The sequence below is a fragment of the Sapajus apella genome, unplaced genomic scaffold (genome assembly GCF_009761245.1).
Source record: "Sapajus apella isolate SASKATOON/1434 unplaced genomic scaffold, GSC_monkey_1.0 scaffold12, whole genome shotgun sequence".
Taxonomy (NCBI): Eukaryota; Metazoa; Chordata; class Mammalia; order Primates; family Cebidae; genus Sapajus; species Sapajus apella.
This window is the reverse complement of record NW_022436952.1, coordinates 38,424,058-38,442,805: the sequence shown is the minus strand read 5'-3', so window position 1 is coordinate 38,442,805 and position 18,748 is coordinate 38,424,058. Positions and strand designations below refer to the sequence as shown.

Here is an 18,748-nt window from a genome sequence, read left to right as displayed (position 1 = left end):
CGCGGTGGCTCAAGCCTGTAATCCCAGCACTTTGGGAGGCCGAGGCGAGTGGATCACGAGGTCAAGAGATCGAGACCATCCTGGTCAACATGGTGAAACCCTGTCTCTACTAAAAATACAAAAAATTAGCTGGGCATGGTGGTGCGTGCCTGTAATCCCAGCTACTCAGGAGGCTGAGGCAGGAGAATTGCCTGAACCCAGGAGGCAGAGGTTGCGGTGAGCCGAGATCGCACCATTGCACTCCAGCCTGGGTAACAAGAGCGAAACTCCGTCTCCAAAAAAAAAAGAAAAAGATTCATCTGATGGCCAGTGGTGCCAGGCATCAGCTATCAGCTATGAGACAAGGGACTTAGTAGATGTTCAGATTCTGTCTTGGCAGATGACTAAGTCATTGTGTTTTTAGATCATGATGCAAGGTATCAATGGTAAATCAATTACACCACCTCTGGGAGCTCTCTTCTGAATGTGTGATCTCCAGAATCTTGATAATCAATTCCTCTCCTTATGCCCTCTTCAGGTCTGGAACCACTTTGACAGCGGTTCGTGCCCAGGCCAGGCCATCGGTGTCAAAACACGGCTAGACAATGGTGTCACCGGCTTCATCCCCACCAAATTCCTCAGTGATAAAGTGGTAAAGCGGCCGGAAGAACGAGTAAAGGTAGATGACTGGCTGTCCTGAGGTCATGAAGCAGTTTTCAGCTCCCCAGATCAGGCTTTCTTTAACTATGGGCTATCCCCACCAGAAGTTAGGCTCTATTCCCAGTGGCTGCTGGTGGGGAGCATTTCAGGGAAGATTTATAACTAGCTGAAAGAAGCTAGGGTGAGAAGCATCTGAATGAGTAGCAGCTTTTGTTCACTGCCTTTGTGAAATTTCAGCAAGTTTGCCAGTCCTTTGGGAGAGGGCTCTCTCTTCCTGTGTGGGAAGCTGCAGTTTAGTCCAGAGGGCAGGAAGCAGGGCCCAGCATTACATGCTGTGAAACAGAAAGGCGCTGCCTGTTCTCCCAAGGTCAGGCAGCAGTGCTTTAGAGGATGAAAAAGAATGTATGGCACAGTCTCTTGTGCACAGGGAGCCTCTGAATCCTATAGGCAGAGCCAGATAACACAGAAGGAACCTTGCAATGGTGTCTGTAGGAAAGGATGGGGAATAAATCTCTAGGCTCCCTTTCTGTTCTGTTATTGCCCTGCTATATACTATGCTCCTGCTAGATACCAGCACTGACACCAACATATGTTGTCTCTAATCACAACCTGATGGAAATAGAAATATTGTCTTTTTTCAGAGAAATTCAACTTCTTCAGAATCACCCAGTTAGTTAGTGACATAGCTGATACCAGCTCTGCCAAGTTCACTGGTTCTGAGTGTTGTGAACCCCTGAGTACTATGACTTAGGAAGGCTGGGGAAAGGTAGTTCTAGTAAATGAAGCTGGGGATATTTTTCACAAGCAGGAGAGTGATGCAGAGTTACTGACTTTTGCCACTGCTTTAGAAAGAAGGGCTCGTGTCAAGGGTAAGATACAGAAAACAGCTATTATTTTGCTTCCCCTTCAAAAGGGAAGTCAGGCCAGGCACAGTGGCTCACACCTGTAATCCCAGCACTTGAGGAAGCCAAGGCAGGTGGATCACTTGAGGTCAGGAGTTCAAGACTAGCCTGGCCAACATGGTGAAATCCCATCTTTACTGAAAATACAAAAATTAGCCGGGCATGGTGGCATGCGCCTGTAATCCCAGCTACTCAGGAAGGTAAGACAGGAGAATCTCTTGAATCCTGGAGGAGAAGGTTGCAGTGAGCCAAGATCACGCCACTGCACTCTAGCCTTAGCAACAAGTCAGACTATCTCAAAAATAAAAAAAAAAACCAGCCAGGCGCGGTGGCTTACACCTATAATCCCAGTGCTTTGGGAGGTCGAGGCGGGTGGAGTTGGAGACCAGCCTGGCCAACATGGTGAAACCCTGTCTCTACTAAAAATAGAAAAATTAGCCAAGCCTGGTGACAGCTGCCTGTAATCCGACCTGCTTGGGAGGCGGAGGCAGGAGAGTCACTTGAACCCAGGAGGCAGAGGTTGCAGTGAGCTGAGACCACACCATTGCACTCCAGTCTGGGCAACTGAGCGAGACTACACCAAAAAAAAAAGGGTCGGGGGAGTCAACCTTTGATGGCACCATGGGCAGTTGCTAGTCAACTTCATGAGAGAAGAAAGAGAAGACTGTCAGGGACAGGGTAGGTCCAACAGGCTCCAGCTGATTTTCCTGCCCAGAGTGGAGGCATCAGTGCAGTCTACAGACCAGACTCTACCCCAAATTCCCAGTCTGCCATTCAGCAGCTGGCTGGCTTTGGGCAAGTCACTTTACACCTTACGCCTTTCTGCCTGGACTTTGGTTTTCTCATGTGTGAAATAGGGCATCGGGCTAGATCATCTTTGTCCCTTCCAGCTCAAATGTTCTGTGGATCTAGGTAGGAATGACTGTTCACTGCCGCATCATGAAGATTGACATTGAGAAGTTCAGTGCAGACCTGACTTGCCGCACCTCAGACCTTATGGACAGGAACAATGAGTGGAAGCTGCCCAAAGACACCTACTATGACTTTGATGCTGAAGCTGCAGACCACAAGCAGGAGGAGGACATGAAGCGGAAGCAGCAGCGGACCAGTGAGTGTGCCTCCCACCATCTCTGTGCACCCTGAATCTTGGCAGTTCTCCCAGTGCAAGGATTCAGGCCACAGGATGCACATGCGTCAGTCTCCCAATGGGAGTGGGGACTCAGCTTTGAGGTGCTGATGCCTGGAGATGTCATGAGAGTCATAGGTAGGGCTGGATCCCAGAGTCTCCTGGGTCACATTTTCTTTGCTAATGGCTTGTGGCTCTTAAAGTCGCATTCTTTTAGTGTCCTATGAACCCAGGATAACATGTCCTTTATATCCAGGCCAGAGAAGGTGAAGCCAGTCTCACAATCCCAGAGAAAGTGAAGGAGTCTCACAGTTCCATATTGGGTCATAAATTAAGCCCAAACAGGGTGGCTTGTGGCTATAGTCCCTGCACTTTGGGAGGCCAAGGCAGGAGGAGCACTTATAGCCCGGGAGTTCAAGACCAGCCTGGGCATCTTAGTAAGACCCCATCTCTACAAAAAAAAAAATTTAAAGATTAGCCAGGAGCCAGGCATGGTGACTCACCCATGTAATCCCAGCACTTTGGAGGCTGAGGCAGGTGGATCCTTTGAGGTCAGGAGTTTGAGACCAGCCTGGCCAAAATGGTGAAAGCCCATTTTTACTAGAAATATAAAAACTAGCCTGGCATGGTGGTGGGTGCCTATTATCCCAGCTACTGAGTCAGGAGAATTGCTTGAACCAAGGAAGCAGAAGTTGCAGTGAGCCGAAATTGCACCACTGCACTACAAATGCTGGGCACGGTGACTTATGCCTGTAATCCCAGCACTCTGAGAGGCTGAGGTGAGTGGATCACTTGCCCGTCTCTACTAAAAATATAAAAATTAGCTGGGTTGGCCGGGCGCGGTGGCTCACGCCTATAATCCCAGCACTTTGGGAGGCCGAGGCGGGTGGATCACGAGGTCAAGAGATCAAGACCATCCTGGTCAACATGGTGAAACCCCATCTCTACTAAAAATACAAAAAATTAGCTGGGCATGGTGGTGCGTGCCTGCAATCCCAGCTACTCGGGAGGCTGAGGCAGGAGAATTGCCTGAACCCAGGAGGCGGAGGTTGCGGTGAGCCGAGATCGCGCCATTGCACTCCAGCCTGGGTAACAAGAGCGAAACTCCGTCTCAAAAAAAAAAAAAAATTAGCTGGGCGTGGTGGCATGGGCCTGTAGTCCCAGCTACTCGGGAGGCTGAGGCAGGAGAATCGCTTGAACCCGGGAGGCAGAGGTTGCAGTGAGCTGAGATTGCACCACTGCACTCCAGCCTGGGTGACAAAGCAAGACTCAGTCTCAAAAAAAAAAAATCCAGGTATGATGATGCGCACCTGTATTCCCAGCTTTCTTAGAAGCTGAGTCAGAAGGATTGCTTGAGCCCAGGAGTTTGGGGCTGCAATGGGCCATGATTGTGTCACTGGCACTCCAGCCCAGGTGACAGAACACCCCAACTCAATAAATAAGAAATTAAGGACTGGTTTGTCCTATTGCTGCCAGCTCCTAGTCCCATCACCTAGTCTGTACTGCTTTTCTGCCCTCTTCAGCATACATCAAGAGAGTGATCGCACACCCATCCTTCCATAATATCAATTTCAAGCAAGCAGAAAAGATGATGGAGACCATGGACCAGGGTGATGTGATTATCCGACCAAGCAGCAAGGGTGAGAACCACCTGACAGTGACCTGGAAAGTCAGTGACGGCATCTACCAGCACGTGGATGTGCGGGAGGAGGGCAAGGAAAATGCCTTCAGCCTGGGAGCCACTCTGTGGATCAACAGTGAGGTAAGAACCAGTGCCTGCCTGCCTCCCATCCCAATTCCTTTTTCCAGAAAGAGGCCCCACCTGACATTAGTAACTTGGGTCATAGGTATTTTAGCTGTGCAGATCAACAAAACAGGAGATATTATTTTGCCCCCTCCTTCCCTGTCCTTCAAATGTTAAAATAGGCTACCTAGAGAGAGCCAGTGGAGGAAGAGGAGAAAATACACGTGTATGCAAACACATATCAGGTTTCTCTTTTCTGTTTTCAGTGAAGAGAAATACTCATGAACTTTTCTGTTGTTCCCAAGCACTAGGGGAGAATCAAAGCCAGGATTTAAAGGACTTTGTGCCCTGTGAGCTAATACATCTGGGCATGGCACAGAGATATATTGAGGGGACTTTGCTGTGGAGTGAGGCTTCAGCAGGACTGAGAAGCCCATTCCCTCCTGTGGTTTCTCTTCTGGATGGATCTGATGAAAGGCCAAGAGTCTCAGCTCTGGATATGGTACATGAAGCCTTTACCTTCTTCCCACAGGAATTTGAAGATTTGGATGAGATTGTTGCTCGCTATGTCCAGCCCATGGCATCCTTCGCCCGGGACCTTCTGAACCACAAGTATTATCAGGACTGCAGCGGTGGGGACCGCAAGGTGAGCCCAGGGCCCTCTGAGGGATGACACTTTCCAATCACTTAAGGATGTATGCTTTCCCTTCAGTGTAGGGGACACTCAGGTGGTGAAGAAAGTGTACATCGAGTGTGCACCAGACATTGTGTACCAAGCATGCTTCTGTCCCAACCTCTCCCCCTCATTCTACCCCCAGAAATTAGAGGAGCTGCTCATCAAAACTAAGAAGGAGAAGCCCACCTTCATCCCCTATTTCATCTGTGCCTGCAAGGAACTGCCCGGCAAGTTCCTACTGGGATACCAGCCCCGGGGTAAACCCAGGTGAGCACTAGTGCTGAGAAGGTGCTGCCACTGGGGTTCACAGGCAGGCAAGAAGGGAGAGAGAGGCCCGGAGCAGTGCCCTTTCTGGCTCTGCTCAACTGCCTTTCTTCTCTCGTCTGTTTAGAACAGAGGTGGAGGTTGGAAGTGGGGAAAGAGGGTGATGATTTAGAGACAAAAGGCAAGGATTCACATAAAGAAGGGTGCTTTCTTTAGCACTGTGAGAAGGGAGTTCCCTTTACCTCCTCTCCCTCCCACAGAGAGACAGGAGTCACCAGATAACTTCCACCTGATTGCAGAGACTGGGGGCCAGTACACTGGTCTCTCCTGTCCACCATCTGCCTTACCCTCACCAGGGCTTGCACACAATGGCTCAGTGTTACTATAATGTAATGTGCTCACTCCACCAGCACTGAGGCGGTGGTCAGGAGAACCTCTCCTGTTCTGCTCTGTCTCCTGCTCTGCTCTCTTCTGTATGACTCACAGGCTGGCCTTCCTGAGGTACTCCTTTATCTGAGTCCCTCTAGCACTCACCTTGAACCTAGAGGACAAAGTCCAGTTTTCTTACACCCGCCTTCTTTGCGTCTGTGACACAGACTGGTAATCACACTCACTTTCTCTGCCTAAGCCCTGCCCCCATCCTTTCATTGGCCTTTGGCCAAGGCCATGTGTACATCTCCTTTTATCCCTGTACTGGCTACACGTGATACACAGCTCAGGCTGTATTAGTAGGAGCTCAGTGGCCAGATGACAGGAAGCCCTAGACTCTGGACCGTGTACCATCTTGGGCATATCTGGAATATTGTGCTCGTTTCTTGAGAAGCCTGTTCTGACTCACCAGTGTGTTTCCAGAGGCCAGCAGCCAGGGCTGTGTGGAGCTGGCACCTGTGTCCCATGAGGAACAGTTGAACAAACTGGGGCCTCTGACCAGGAGCAGGTGCAGGATGATAGCTTCTGTGGAAAGCAGCTGACTCTCCTTGTGTGGCAGAATTAACACTTACAGAGTTAGGGTGCAGTTAGCCTAATAGAAATGAGAACTGTGTACTGTGTAGCATTGTCTGTTTGCCCTTGATAGCTGGACTTTATTGAGCACGGCCCAGCTTTAGGTGTTGTGGAATGTGCTCTGTACATTATCATTTATCCTCATACCCACCCATAGGTTGAAGTGCTGTGGTCCTCATTGGACAAATAAAGCAGAGATTCAAGTTTAGTAATTTGGTGCAATGTGCCATAGGTGGTGAATGGCAGAGCTAAAACTAGAACTGGAACTAACCTAGAGCCCTCCTCTTAACTACTGTCTGCTACTCAGAAGTGTTGAACAAGGGCAGACTAACCACCTTCCACAGCCACTGCAGAAAGATGCCTGCTTTTGGGGAGTTGCAATTTGCTACCCTGGAAGGCCCTTTCCAACCCTGGCATTATGGGACCTCGGTCTCACCTCACTGGCAGTATGCTGCGTTCGCACTGCAGCCCAGTATGGTGACATAGCCTCCAGCAAGCCTTCCTCCGGCAGCCTGTATGCAGCATACAGGGGGGCCACCAACTCCTTGGCCTTGACTGTACTCTGCTGCTCACCTCCCTTCACAGGCCCAGGGACTGGCTGTGTCATCTCACCTTTCCCTTAGCAGCCAGAATGGCTACTTCACATGGTGGACATCTGTTCTGGTCACTTTCTCATGGTGGGTCCCAAGTGGTTTCTGATGCATGTTTCCTTCTAAAATCCCAGGATAGAATATGTAACGGTGACTCCAGAGGGATTCCGGTACCGGGGCCAGATCTTCCCAACCGTGAATGGACTCTTCAGATGGTTTAAGGATCACTACCAGGATCCTGTACCAGGTGAGTTCTGCTCTTCCGACTTCAGGGGTATATGGCTGGAGGAACACCCCAGACCAGACTCAGAGTAGTCCCAGCCTAGGGGAGTGGTGAGGAGTAGGCTGTCATTGCAGGTATCGTACTAGTCCCCCAGCCTCCTAGCATCAGGAACGTTCTCCATCCACTGTGCCTATGCAGCTTCCCTTCATCCCTCCTCCTACTTCAGTGCCCCTTCCAGCCCACTGAATTGGAAAACCAAAAATAGGTTTCTGGAGGGATGTAACCAAGTAGCCCTTCCTGCAGGCATCACCCCTAGCAGCAGCAGCAGGACCCGGACACCTGCCTCTATCAATGCTACCCCAGCCAACATCAACCTTGCAGGTGAGGAGCTAGAGCCTGGAACTGGAGGTGGGAAGGATGGAACTAAAGGGACTTTCACCTCTAACATGCCCCTCTCCCTCTCTGTGTGCTTACAGATCTGACACGGGCCGTGAATGCCCTGCCCCAGAACATGACTTCACAGATGTTCAGTGCCATTGCTGCGGTGACAGGCCAAGGACAGAATCCTAATGCCACCCCAGCCCAGTGGGCCTCCAGCCAGTATGGCTATGGCGGCAGTGGAGGCGGCAGCAGTGCTTACCATGTACGTGACTTGGGAAGGAGGCTCCCTGTACAGGGTGGGGCCCATAAACTGGCCTCTTGCACTGCCCACAAGGGGCTTCACATGCACAGATGGGGCTGCCATGGCCTTGGTAATTGTCTGCAACAGATACTCCTTGTTCTCAGGCCCATTTAAAGGGGAAGAGAGTAAGAGAAGGCATGACCTTTCCACAGGACTTTGGGATCTTTGGAATCCACAAGCCACTAGAAACCTGACGTGGTCGGGACTGGTGGGCCCCACTGTGTGCTAGGTGCCAGCCTGCAGGTTTCCCACTGCTGGTCAGAAGCACATACTCAGTGGAGGATCATCTGGAAATCTTTGCTGAGCCCACACTTGTGCTTACCCAGAATTCACAGCAAGGCCAGACAAACCCCACACCCATCCCCATTTAACTGTTCATGTCTCTCCAGGTATTCCCAACGCCAGCCCAGCAGCCAGTGGCCACACCACTGATGACCCCTAGCTACTCCTACACGACCCCAAGCCAGCCCATCACCACCCCTCAGTACCACCAGCTCCAGGCCAGCACCACCCCACAGTCGGCCCAGGCCCAGCCCCAGCCCTCCTCCAGCTCCCGGCAACGGCAACAGCAGCCAAAGTAAGTATCTGGATGCTGTCACAGTGCAGGTCAGTAGTGGGGGCAGGTGTTGTCAAGAAGCTGAGAGGGGCCGGGCGTGGTGGCTCAAGCCTGTAATCCCAGCACTTTGGGAGGCCGAGGCGGGTGGATCACGAGGTCAAGAGATCGAGACCATCCTGGTCAACATGGTGAAACCCCGTCTCTACTAAAAATACAAAAAATTAGCTGGGCATGGTGGCGCGTGCCTGTAGTCCCAGCTGCTCAGGAGGCTGAGGCAGGAGAATTGCCTGAACCCAGGAGGCGGAGGTTGCGGTGAGCCGAGATCGCGCCATTGCACTCCAGCCTGGGTAACAAGAGCGAAACTCCGTCTCAAAAAAAAAAAAAAAAAAAGAAGCAGCTGAGAGGATTAGCATAGGCAGGTGCTCTGGATCCACTGAGGGTCCTGACCATGTAATATATCAGGAACACTAGTTTCTGGGGGAAGACAGAAGAGGGCAGTGTGGCAACCAGCTGCTGTTGCATCTGCCTCACCCCAGCAAAGGGGCTGCTGCCCATAGGTGTGAGGTCCCTTTCTGGAAGGGTGGATACTCCCCAGTGATTGGTGGGAAGACTTCCTTTTAACAAAGTCCCAATCTAAATTTTTCTTCCTCTCCCAGATCCAACAGCCATGCAGCCATCGACTGGGGGAAGATGGCGGAGCAGTGGCTGCAGGAGAAGGAGGCAGAACGGCGGAAACAGAAGCAACGGCTGACACCTCGGCCCTCCCCCAGCCCCATGATCGAAAGCACCCCCATGTCCATTGCTGGCGATGCCACCCCACTCCTGGACGAGATGGATCGGTAGGGGGCCTGCTCCTCGGACTCTGGTTACCTCTGAGGCTGGGAAAGGCCTGGCCGCCCACTGCCTCCCTCCCTGCCCCTCCTTTTCTGTCCATAAAGTGGCGTGAAGTGACGTTCTCTTTGGTGGTCAACCTGGATGGGTGACAGGCTAGATGGCCTTGTGAACTTGAGCTCAGTGTATACTAGGCAACAATTCTCCCACTCCAGACCCTCGCTGACCACCTGTCCTGGGACCAGGCTGGGAGGGGAGTGTGGCAGGGAGGAGGAAGAGGAAGGTGAGAATGAGTGGAACAGTTCTGTATTCTCCCTACAAGCCATTTTGAACTTCTGCCCTCACCGGACTCTGGGCTGTGACTGGGGCACCAAGCTCAGCACATGAGTCTCCCCTAGCTCTTGTGGGGAGAGGGATGCTATTTATTCAGTTTGGGGCAGGAGGGAGAAGAGGTAGAGTATTTCTGATCCTGATGCCAACAGCCGGGTAGCTGTCCAAGCAGGATTGCAAGGGACAGAGGGAAGCAGCACTCACCTGCCCAGCCCCTGCCTGGCTGCCCTCTCCCACCTTCTGCCACCACCGCTTCCTGCCTGTCATTTGAATAAACAGTGTTTCTACGGAGCCCTTGCCAAAGCCTCTCTCTCCAACTCTCCGGCTCTTTGAGGGGTGGCTTTCAAAGCAGCGTTTGGAGCTCCAAGGACTCTCCTGACTCCCTCTTCTGATCCATCAGAGGCAGAGATTCATAGACTAGGCAGCTTCTGCATCAGACTGCCTGGGGCCCATCCCTGCTGTACTTCCCGGCCCTGTGAACCTGTGCCAGCTCCTGCAGTCTTTCAGCTGTAACATGGAGATAGTGATACCTGCCTCATCATCTGCTGTGAAGACCGAGGCAGCGTGTGCAAGCTCCTTGGCCCAACGCCTAGTACCTCGCAAATGTTACCCGCTATACTACACCCACTCACTCACAGCACAGCTGCCCCATCCGCCGTGCCTGCTGGTTTTCTCTAGCATATTGGAGAAAGACCACAAGTAAATCTGGGTTTCTCAACTTGAGCCTCTGCCGTTCATCTCTTCCGTTTTTGCAGCTGGGCCTTGGTCTCTGACAAGCTCCCGGGAGTCAGGTGTTCCTGCCCCAGCAGGGGGCCCCACCCACCTGCTCCCCTCCAACACACTGGCTTTGGCCCTTTGTCCATGCCCCACTGCGTTTTTTGTTCTGGACTCCTGCACTCCCTGTTTCTGTACAAGGGCTTCGTCTCACTCTGAGTCAGTGCTAGGACAGTGGGGTCTCTGGCACCCTTTCCTCTGCTTGGGGCTTAACACAGAAGTCAGAAAAGGCCGCTGCCGCCCAGACATGGCACACTCCCTCCCCTTGCTTTTCTTCTTCAAGAGCTGGGGGAAAGGAACCGCTTTGCCGGGAACTCAGGTCTGCTCCCTTCAACACAAAAGGACTACAAGGGTCCAGGAGCAGGACCACACCAGCTGGGAAGGTCAGTTCCCAGCGGTACTACGAGCACCTTCCTCAGAGCCACTTAGAGGAGGGAAAGGCCAGGCACAGCGGCATAGAGTGGGTTAAAAAGTTCCGTTTATTGGGGATGTCGCTGCAGACAGTACTGCCTGTCCCAGAAATGGGTTTCACACAGACCAGTCTCTCCCAGGAGAGAGGGGAAGCCCTCATTCCCACCCCAGATGCATTCTTTTACCCTTGTCTTAGGGTGTGAGGAAGAAACAGGCTGTGCCCCTGCCTTTCCCTCCCGCCTGCCTTCCCATGGGCTTTCTCGTGAAAGCAGGATTGCCTTTGAGCCCTGAGCCCACCCCCTGCTCCCCAAGAAACAGCCAGGTTGGAGGGAGAGAACAGCAAGCAGGGGGCCAGTCACAGGCTCTATGGCATTTATTCTGCACCCTGGCCTCAACTGAGATTGGGGTTTGATCCTGGGGGAGATTTTCTCTTGTTTACCTTCCTGGTTTGTGAGGGCTTTGCCCCTGTCTTCTTGGCCTGGACTGTGTTCTCTCTCTTCCTGGGTGATGACGATTCCACATTATCCTCGCTGGACGGGTGCGCCTGCCCCCGGCCACTGTAACTGTCCTCGCTCTCCAGGTCTTCCCGGCTTTCTGGACTGGACTCAGACATCCTGGCCAGCTGTCTTGGGCTTAATGATCGGCTCACGTCTGGAGGGGAAGGCTCTGATTTAACCGGGCTTTTCTTCTTAGTCAATTTGCCCTTGGCTTTTTTCTTCAGCTTTGCCTTCTCATCTGTGTCCTCCTCGTCTTTCTCTTTTTCCTTTTTCTTCTTTACCTTTTTGATCACCTTGCTGCTCTGGCCCTTCCCTGTGGGGCTTTCAGAGCGCCAGATGGTGATGGGTGCTGCAGAGTCAGGGGTACCAGTGGCCATGGTGGTGCCTAGGTCAGGGGAGGCAGTGGCGGGCCCCACCTGCGCCGGGATAGGAGGCTTGCTTTCCTCCACCTCTTCCTCTTCTTCATTTACATCATCTGCCCCACACTCATGGTGAAGGGGATGGTGGATCACTGCCACGGAGACAGGTCTGTAGCTTTCACACCTAGGAGGAGGGACGACGGGAAGTTTGACAGACAGGTGGGGGCAGTGCCCTGTAGAGGCCCCTTCCCCATCAGCCCACTGGAGCTCACTCACCAGCCATACCAGAACCGCTCCACATGCTCCTCCTCCGGGGTGAGCTCAAAGCAAGGGGACTTGATGACACGGGAGCAGGTTGGGCCCCCGCCCCAGGAGCTGCTGCTATTCTCTGAGCAGTCCTTCCGCCTGCCATACATGGGACTCTCAGCCTGTCTCCCATCACTCTCCCAGGGACCCAGAGCCAGAAGCCTGAAGGACAGTGGGCTTCCGCTGGGCCTGGCCCAGGCCACCAACAGACCTCCTCCCCATTGCTCTTAGAGCAAAGCAATGTGTGGAGAGCTGGGGCTGGGCCAGCAGCACCAGGTCAAAGCTGAAGAGGCTAAACCAAAGGTTGAAGGGGGGACCACAATGAAAGTCTGGACATGGCTCTGCCATGGGTTCTCCAAGTGGGGGGCTGTGTCACCTAGAATTGCAGTCGCAGTGCTTGACAGAGTGTAGGTGCAGGCTGTGGCGGCCACAGTCAGAGGCAAAGGGGTAGATGATGTGCCCAGTGCACTGCTTGTGTTTCCGGCAGCACCTGTCAGACTCCTTGCAGTCACCTGAGGGGAAGGGGGTCTGGGTCACTCAGCAGCAGCTGCAGACCTCTGGGTCTTCTCACAGCTCAAGATAAAACCTCACCAAATTCACCTGCTGCCACCAGCTGCCCCCACCCCAAGAAGTATTTTGCTTCAGTAGTAGTAACTTAGCCTCAGAGTAACCCCGGGTCCCAGCAAAATGTCTGGTTCCATGTCCAGTACACAGGAGGCCCTCACAAGCCCCTGGCTGTCCTGTGACTCCCTGTTCCTTCCGTCCTCTCCCTCCAGTGGGAGGCCTCCACCGGCTCCTGCCTGCCCCTCACCCAGCTACCCGCAGTGAGTGGCGGCCCTGCTCCACAAGGTCCCTGGTAGGAGAAGGCCCTCCTACCATGGCACCCTGGAGCTCCAGGAGCAGCAGAGCTGCAGCATCCTCAGTTCCTACACCTGCCCTGGCCCACTCTGACCCCTCACAGCCTGGCCAGGAGCTAAGGCCTGCATCATACTCCTTAGCTTTGGACAGGTCCTTCCTTCCCCATTTCCCCCTCCTCCCATCTCCTCTAAGCACCTTTTCTCCTCCCACCTGACACTTTTCTCACTCCCCTCCCTTCCCATCCCCTCTTCTTCATCCTTCCCCTGCTCTTCACTCAGCATGTTCCCATGCTCTCCCCAGTCCCTAGAGCTCCAGGCTTTCGACCGACCCACCCGCAACCTAGGCACCCTTTTAGGCAGTGCAGAGACCACATCCCTTTTCCCAGGGCACAGGAAGAAGCTGCTGGGGTGAGAATTCGGGGTTAGGGAAAAGCCCTGTAGGAAGGCTCCCATCTCTGTTGCTCAGCTCAATGCCAGTCCTAGAGACCGGAGAGTTTCCTAGGTCTATCCCCACTGCCTCTCCTCTGACCCTCCCTGAGGCCCTCATCTACCACTGGCTGTCCCCTCCTGGCAGTGTCTCAAAGGTAAGCCCAAGAGGCAACTCTGTGCCTCTCACAGCCAACGATCTCACTCACCAGGCAGAGGATAAGGGACCTTACCTCAGGTTCCCTGGCGCCCCTGGGGGAGGGAGGGAGCAGGCACCGGCCTGGGGTCCTATGGCTGGCTTACCCTCAAAGAGGCTGTGAGGATTGTGCCTTCGACAGCCCCCAGGAGGAGTGGAACTGGGGTGAAACCTCATACCCGCCACCAGCCAGGAATGAGCCCAGGCTGTGGCAGTGAGTCCAAGTGGCCTCACAGTGCTCAGAGGTGAACCAGCAGCTTGGCCTGGGGCTTACCCACATTTCTCCTTCCTTCCCTTCCCCACACGAGGCTGTGAAGTCCTGGGACCTCACTACACCGCTGACCCCTCTGGTGATCTCTGTATCTCTTTCCTCCCCTCCGGTACCCTTAATCACCAGGGGAGATGAGGAGGCACAGTGTGTGGCAGGCACCACCACCAGCTCAGCCTCCCTCACCACTGCTGAGCTGGGCCAAAGGGCAGCATAGTGGCAAAGTGCCCTGAACTTGTAGTCAGGCCTGAGCCCAAGTCATGGGTCTGTCACTTACTAGTCGTGTGGCCTAGGGCAAATTCCTTTATTTATCTGAGCCTTCAGTTTCCTTATCCACAAAATGGGATGGTGGTCATACCTATTTTGCAGGGTTGTTGGGAGGACTCAATTCACATATGTCAAACATACTTATGTGCCCTAGTGCTATACAAAGGAATAGGGTGATTGTGGCCTTGAGAAAGGGGTCCCTCTGGCATCTGTAGGGGATGGGTTGAGGATGGGACAGCTGGGTAACCCTTCTGGACCAAACACTTCCCTCCCTCCTTGCCTCAGGACCAAACTCCCACCAGGTGCCAGCTTTCCCAGGTGAGGGGTGATGGGGGACTGCTGGGTCAAAGGTCTCCTGGACCCACCTTCAGAGGAGATGGTAGACACATCAGTGCTGGATGCCACATCAGCCAGCAGATGTCCTCTCTTCCAGCTGGGAAACCTGTTTACATCTGAGAGAGCACAGAGTGGCAGTGGTGGCAGCAGCCCCCTCCCTGTGCCATTTATTCACCAAGCATATCCCAAGAAGCGCCACTTGTCAGGCCCCCACTGCATCCTGGAGATGCAGAGATAAAACAGCAGTCCCTGCTCTTGAGGGGTTGTGGGAGGGGAAAGGGACACAGGGGAAGTTCATGACAGTAGTGTGATACAGATGCTGACAGAGGGAAATGGTAGTAGCACAGGACAAGGGCCACCTACCAGGACTGGAAAGGAGGATGAGGGATTACGGAAGACTTCTTGGAAGGAGCATCACTAAGAGTGATTAATAGGAGCCAGCCAGGGTCTAGGCAAGGAGGGACTGCTCCAGAAACTATCCCAGGGTGTGTGGAGTTTGGACAGAGGGTGACCCTGAGCAGACCTCCAACAGGGGCAGCAGCTCCCTCAGCCATCAGCAACCACAAGACAGAGTCTGCCCCTCTGCCTTTCCATCCCACAACTAGCTTTGTCCCTTGAGCCACTGGACTTGAGGCCTGCTTAAGGAAGAGAAGCTGATTGCTTGGGGTTTTCAGCAGGCCTTCATGGCACTTGGTCATCCTCCTACAAGTCTCTGACCAGCTCCTCCACCTGTTTTCCACAGCACAGCCAGTACTCAAAATTCATGAAATGAACAAACGAGTGAATGAATGAATGACTTTAAGCACTTCCTGGAAACTCCTGCAACCACTGTTTCTCTCAGCAGATAATTTCACCAGCATTATCTGTGGAAGTTCCAACCATCATCAGCTTTTCTTCCCTAGGAAAGGGTGTGCCTCTTTTTTTTTTTTTCGAGACAGAGTCTTGCTCTGTCGCCAGGAGCCAGGCTGGAGGGCAGTGGCGCAATCTGAGCTCACTGCAATCTCCGCCTCCTGGGTTCAAGCAATTCTCCTGCCTCAGCTTCCCGAGTAGCTGGGACTACAGGCGCGTGCCACCAAGCCCAGCTAATTTTTGTATTTTTTAGTAGAGACGGGGTTTCACCATGTTGGCCAGGATGGACTCGATCTCTTGACCTTGTGATCCGCCCACCTCGGCCTGCCAAAGTGCTGGGATTGCAGGTGTGAGCCTCCGCATCCAGCCGAGACTCTGTCTTAAAAAATAAACTGGCCAGGCATGGTAGCTCACATCTGTAATCCCAGCACTTTGGGAGGCTGAGGCAGGCAGATAACCTGAGGTCAGGAAGGAGTTAAGAGACCAACCTGGCCAACATGGTGAAACCCTGTCTCTACCAAAAATAGAAGGGCGTAGTGGCAGGTGCCTGTAATCCCAGATGCTCAGGAGGCTGAAACAGGAGAATTGCTTGAACCCAAGAGGTGGAGGTTGTAGTGAGTTGAGATTGCTCCACTGCACCCCAGCCTGCGCAGCAAGAGTGAAACTCCATCTCAAAATAAATAAATAAAAAGACATTCATCTCCATATGCAAAACCTGTCCTTACAGGCCAGGTGCAGTGGCTCGTGCCTATAATCCCAGAACTTTGGGAGGCCGAAGTAGGTGGGTCACTTGAGATCAGGAGTTTGAGACCAGCATAGTCAACATGGTGAAGCCACGTCTCTACTCAAAATCAAAAAATTTGCCAGGTGTGGCGGCACACACCCGTAGTCCCAGCTACTCTGGAGGCTGAGGCATGAGAATCGCCTGAACCCAGGAGGTGCTGGTTGCAGTGAGCAGAGATCTTGCTACTGCACTCCAGCCTGGGCGACAGAGTGAGACTGCGTCTCAAAACAAAACAAAACAACAACAAAAACACCTGTCCTTCCAGTCGTCACTTCCTACTACACCTGCTTCTCAGCCCCAACACTGCCAATGCCGCAGGGGCCCCAGCCAGGGTGAGGAACCAAAACTACTCTGCCTTGCTGTTTCAGGAGCCACCACGAAAGAGGCGCACATGCAGGGTCAGAGCCTATTTACTCTTCACTGACTAGCTCCCCAGGACTTCGGACACCCATCAGCTGTGTCTCCCAAGGAGACCAGGGGAGGAGGAACAAAAGGGGAGACGAATTTAGTAACTCTATTCAGAGGTGAGAAAAGCAATCTGCTCTTTAGCTCCAGAGGACAGGAGGAGAGCTCTGACCAGCAGCAGTCCAGAGCTCTTGCAGCGAGTGACTGACACTGCGCACACAATGAATGAGGAGGGTGATAGGGTGAAAGGAAGTGGGAGGCTTATGGTGTCTTGCCGTGTGAGGTGTTAATCCGCGCGCAGATGCCTAACTCAAAACTCACAGGTGATGCTCATCTGTACAGAATCCTCCCTGTCCTGCGGGGCCGAGGGGCTCTCCCCACCCTCGAGGCACAGGGGGTGGGCACCAGAGCAGTCGAAAGGAGTAGGGAGGGAAGGGAGGGAAGGAGAAAGGGGAGGTAAGAAACTAGGAAAGAGGGAAAAGGTGGAAGCAAGGGAGGGGCAGTGCGCCCGCGTCTCCTAGGAAATGCCTCTCCGGCCTCGCCCCCGCAGAGGCAATTGTGATGTCACGCGTGGAACCTACAGACTCCTTGGTCCACCCTCAGGGTCGATGGAACCGCCCGCTCCCGCCCCGGCGTCGGGGTGGGCGCTGGTCCATGGGCCCCAGCCAAGACCCGAGCTTCAAAGGCAGCGGCCGGCGCTCGCGGTTAAGGCCGGGCGGAGCCTTCCAGTCAGACAGCCCAGATTTCCAGCACAACCCACGGGCGGCCCAGCAGGGCGCATGTTCCCAGTCCTCAATCATTGGCCCGCGGCTCGACGCAAGCCCGCCCCCGGCCCTAGCTCCGCCCCGGCCCAGCCCTGGGCCCCGCCTCCCGCGTGCACCGCCCTGGGTCCACGAGCCAGGCCGCGCCACGCCCCAGCTTCTGCCACGCCCCTCTTACCGCGGTGCCGTCTCACGTCCCACGAGCGCGCCTTGGGCTCGGTCTTTTCCTTAGTCCACCTTTCAGTTGTGAGCGTAGTTCTGACCCACATCGCTCTCCGCCGAAGTCTTCGTCTCCACAGGTCTCTTCCGTAAAATCCAACCCCGAGCCTCTGCCAGGCCGAGCCCTCCGCCCAGCCGTGAACTCGTCTAGGCTTCGACCCCGCCTAGCCCCTAACTCCGCCTCATTCTGGCGCAGCCCCCGCCCTCCTGCCCCTCCCCGCTCCAGCTGCGTGGTCTCCCCAGCCCGGGGCTCAGCGTCAGCCGCGTTCTTCATCCGGGGCCTCCCGGAGCCTCCCAGGCCCCTCTTTGTTCCCCCCGTAACCCTAGGATTTACCGTTTCTCTCAGACCTTAACTTTACAGGCCCAGCGCTCACCACCCATCCCTGGTTCCAGATCGCAGTCCAAACCCCAGATTTTAACCCTGCCTCCAGATCGTAGCCCCAGCTGTTAGCCTTACACCCAGCCTTGTCCCAGCCCCGTTCTCAGCCCCGCCCCACTCTAAACGGCACACTGTGGCTGTTGAAAAACCGCGCGCTTTGGATGAAGAGACCTTCCAAACAGACTTGGTGTGAGCAACATGGCTGTTTATTCACCTGGGTGCAGGTGGGCCAAAGCCGAAAAGGGCATTAGCAAAGGGCAGTGGGAAAAGAGTTGGTGTTATAGGTTTGGGTAGTGTTTTGGGGGCGGGGGTGTTGCAGAGTAAGATCAGTTACAGTGGTGGGGTAGGGGGCAAGGAGTATACTTGACCACAAGTTCCGTTACAATGGCAGGGTTGAGTGAGTGGTATTTACATTATCATAAGGACAGTTAAGATAGCAGGGTTGGGTGAGGGGCTAGTCCAGGGAAGCGATGAGGGACAATGGCGAACGCAGGCAGGGGGTGGGAGACATCAGCCGAGGCTAGCTGGACTTCAGACTTTCAGACTCCAGGTTGCAGATGGAGACCTGACACCTGCCCGCTCCCTGCCCCGCGGACCCTCGGGAACCCTGCGGCACACCACTTCTGCCCGCCGGCGATTGAGGGCCTCCCGGTGTCGCCATCTCCACCCCACCGTCCTGGCTTCGAGGTCCCTCCGGCTCCGGAGGAGGCCGGCCTTCCCCTCTCTTTGTCCACAGGCCTCTCCCAAGGCCTAACCCCCCGGTGAAAACCTGATGTGGGCTCCCAGCCCCCGAGCCACCCCGCAGCGTTCCCCGCCCCCGGCCCCTATGGGACACCCTGTTCCAGAGACAATAATGCCAGCTAGAGAGTCCGTTCAGGCCAGGCGTGGTGGCTTATGCCTGTAATCTCAGCACTTTGGGAGGCCGAGGCGGGTGGATCGCCTGAGGTCAGGAATTCCAGACCAGCCTGACCAACACGGAGAAACCCCGTCCCTACAAAAAATATAAAAAATTAGCCGGGCGTGGTGGCGCATTCCTGTAATCCCAGCTACTCAGGAGGCTGAGGCAGGAGAATCGCTTGAACCCGGGAG

At 54.2% G+C, this 18,748-nt stretch overlaps 2 protein-coding genes across 9 annotated transcripts in view; one reads left to right on the top strand and one right to left on the bottom strand.

Annotated features, from left to right (window-relative positions):
* The window catches only part of SUPT6H (SPT6 homolog, histone chaperone and transcription elongation factor), a 41,213-nt gene extending 31,357 nt beyond the window's left edge, over positions 1 to 9,856 (top strand). For 2 of the 3 annotated variants that reach the window (XM_032281043.1, XM_032281044.1), the window contains 10 exons: positions 518 to 658; positions 2,454 to 2,649; positions 4,191 to 4,429; positions 4,944 to 5,057; positions 5,230 to 5,354; positions 7,078 to 7,190; positions 7,470 to 7,547; positions 7,643 to 7,809; positions 8,238 to 8,425; positions 9,061 to 9,852. In XM_032281043.1, coding sequence (XP_032136934.1) covers positions 518 to 658; positions 2,454 to 2,649; positions 4,191 to 4,429; positions 4,944 to 5,057; positions 5,230 to 5,354; positions 7,078 to 7,190; positions 7,470 to 7,547; positions 7,643 to 7,809; positions 8,238 to 8,425; positions 9,061 to 9,247 — 1,548 coding nt within the window. In that variant the 3' untranslated portion in view covers positions 9,248 to 9,852. Of the gene's footprint in view, positions 1 to 517; positions 659 to 2,453; positions 2,650 to 4,190; positions 4,430 to 4,943; positions 5,058 to 5,229; positions 5,355 to 7,077; positions 7,191 to 7,469; positions 7,548 to 7,642; positions 7,810 to 8,237; positions 8,426 to 9,060 lie in introns of all 3 variants that reach the window. The other variant, XM_032281042.1, reaches the window with a different exon arrangement.
* A 1,238-nt stretch (positions 9,857 to 11,094) lies between these two features.
* On the bottom strand, positions 11,095 to 17,757 carry PROCA1 (protein interacting with cyclin A1). Of its 6 annotated transcripts, none has more exons than XM_032281060.1 (5): positions 17,655 to 17,757; positions 14,292 to 14,378; positions 12,289 to 12,424; positions 11,883 to 12,011; positions 11,095 to 11,790 (listed from the first exon to the last, which is right to left on the bottom strand). In XM_032281060.1, exons 1-5 carry the CDS (start codon positions 17,659 to 17,661, stop codon positions 11,142 to 11,144), a joined length of 1,008 nt encoding a protein of 335 aa, XP_032136951.1. In that variant the 5' UTR covers positions 17,662 to 17,757; the 3' UTR covers positions 11,095 to 11,141. The 6 variants fall into 6 exon arrangements, with proteins under 6 accessions (XP_032136951.1, XP_032136950.1, XP_032136953.1 ...); XM_032281059.1 differs by lacking the exon at positions 17,655 to 17,757 and adding an exon at positions 17,240 to 17,551; XM_032281062.1 differs by lacking the exon at positions 14,292 to 14,378 and having other exon boundaries at positions 17,655 to 17,753.
* Between the last annotated feature and the right edge of the window lie 991 nt (positions 17,758 to 18,748).

Coding starts and splice junctions, on each gene's coding strand:
- PROCA1 (XM_032281059.1), bottom strand. CDS start 17,330: ATGTGGGTCAGAACTACGCTCACAACTGAAAGGTGGACTAAGGAAAAG. Junction 14,379..17,239: donor GGACGTGAGACGGCACCGCG/GTAAGAGGGGCG, acceptor GTGCTCTCTCAG/ATGTAAACAGGTTTCCCAGC. Junction 12,012..12,288: donor CACTGCGACTGCAATTCTAG/GTGACACAGCCC, acceptor CATGTATGGCAG/GCGGAAGGACTGCTCAGAGA.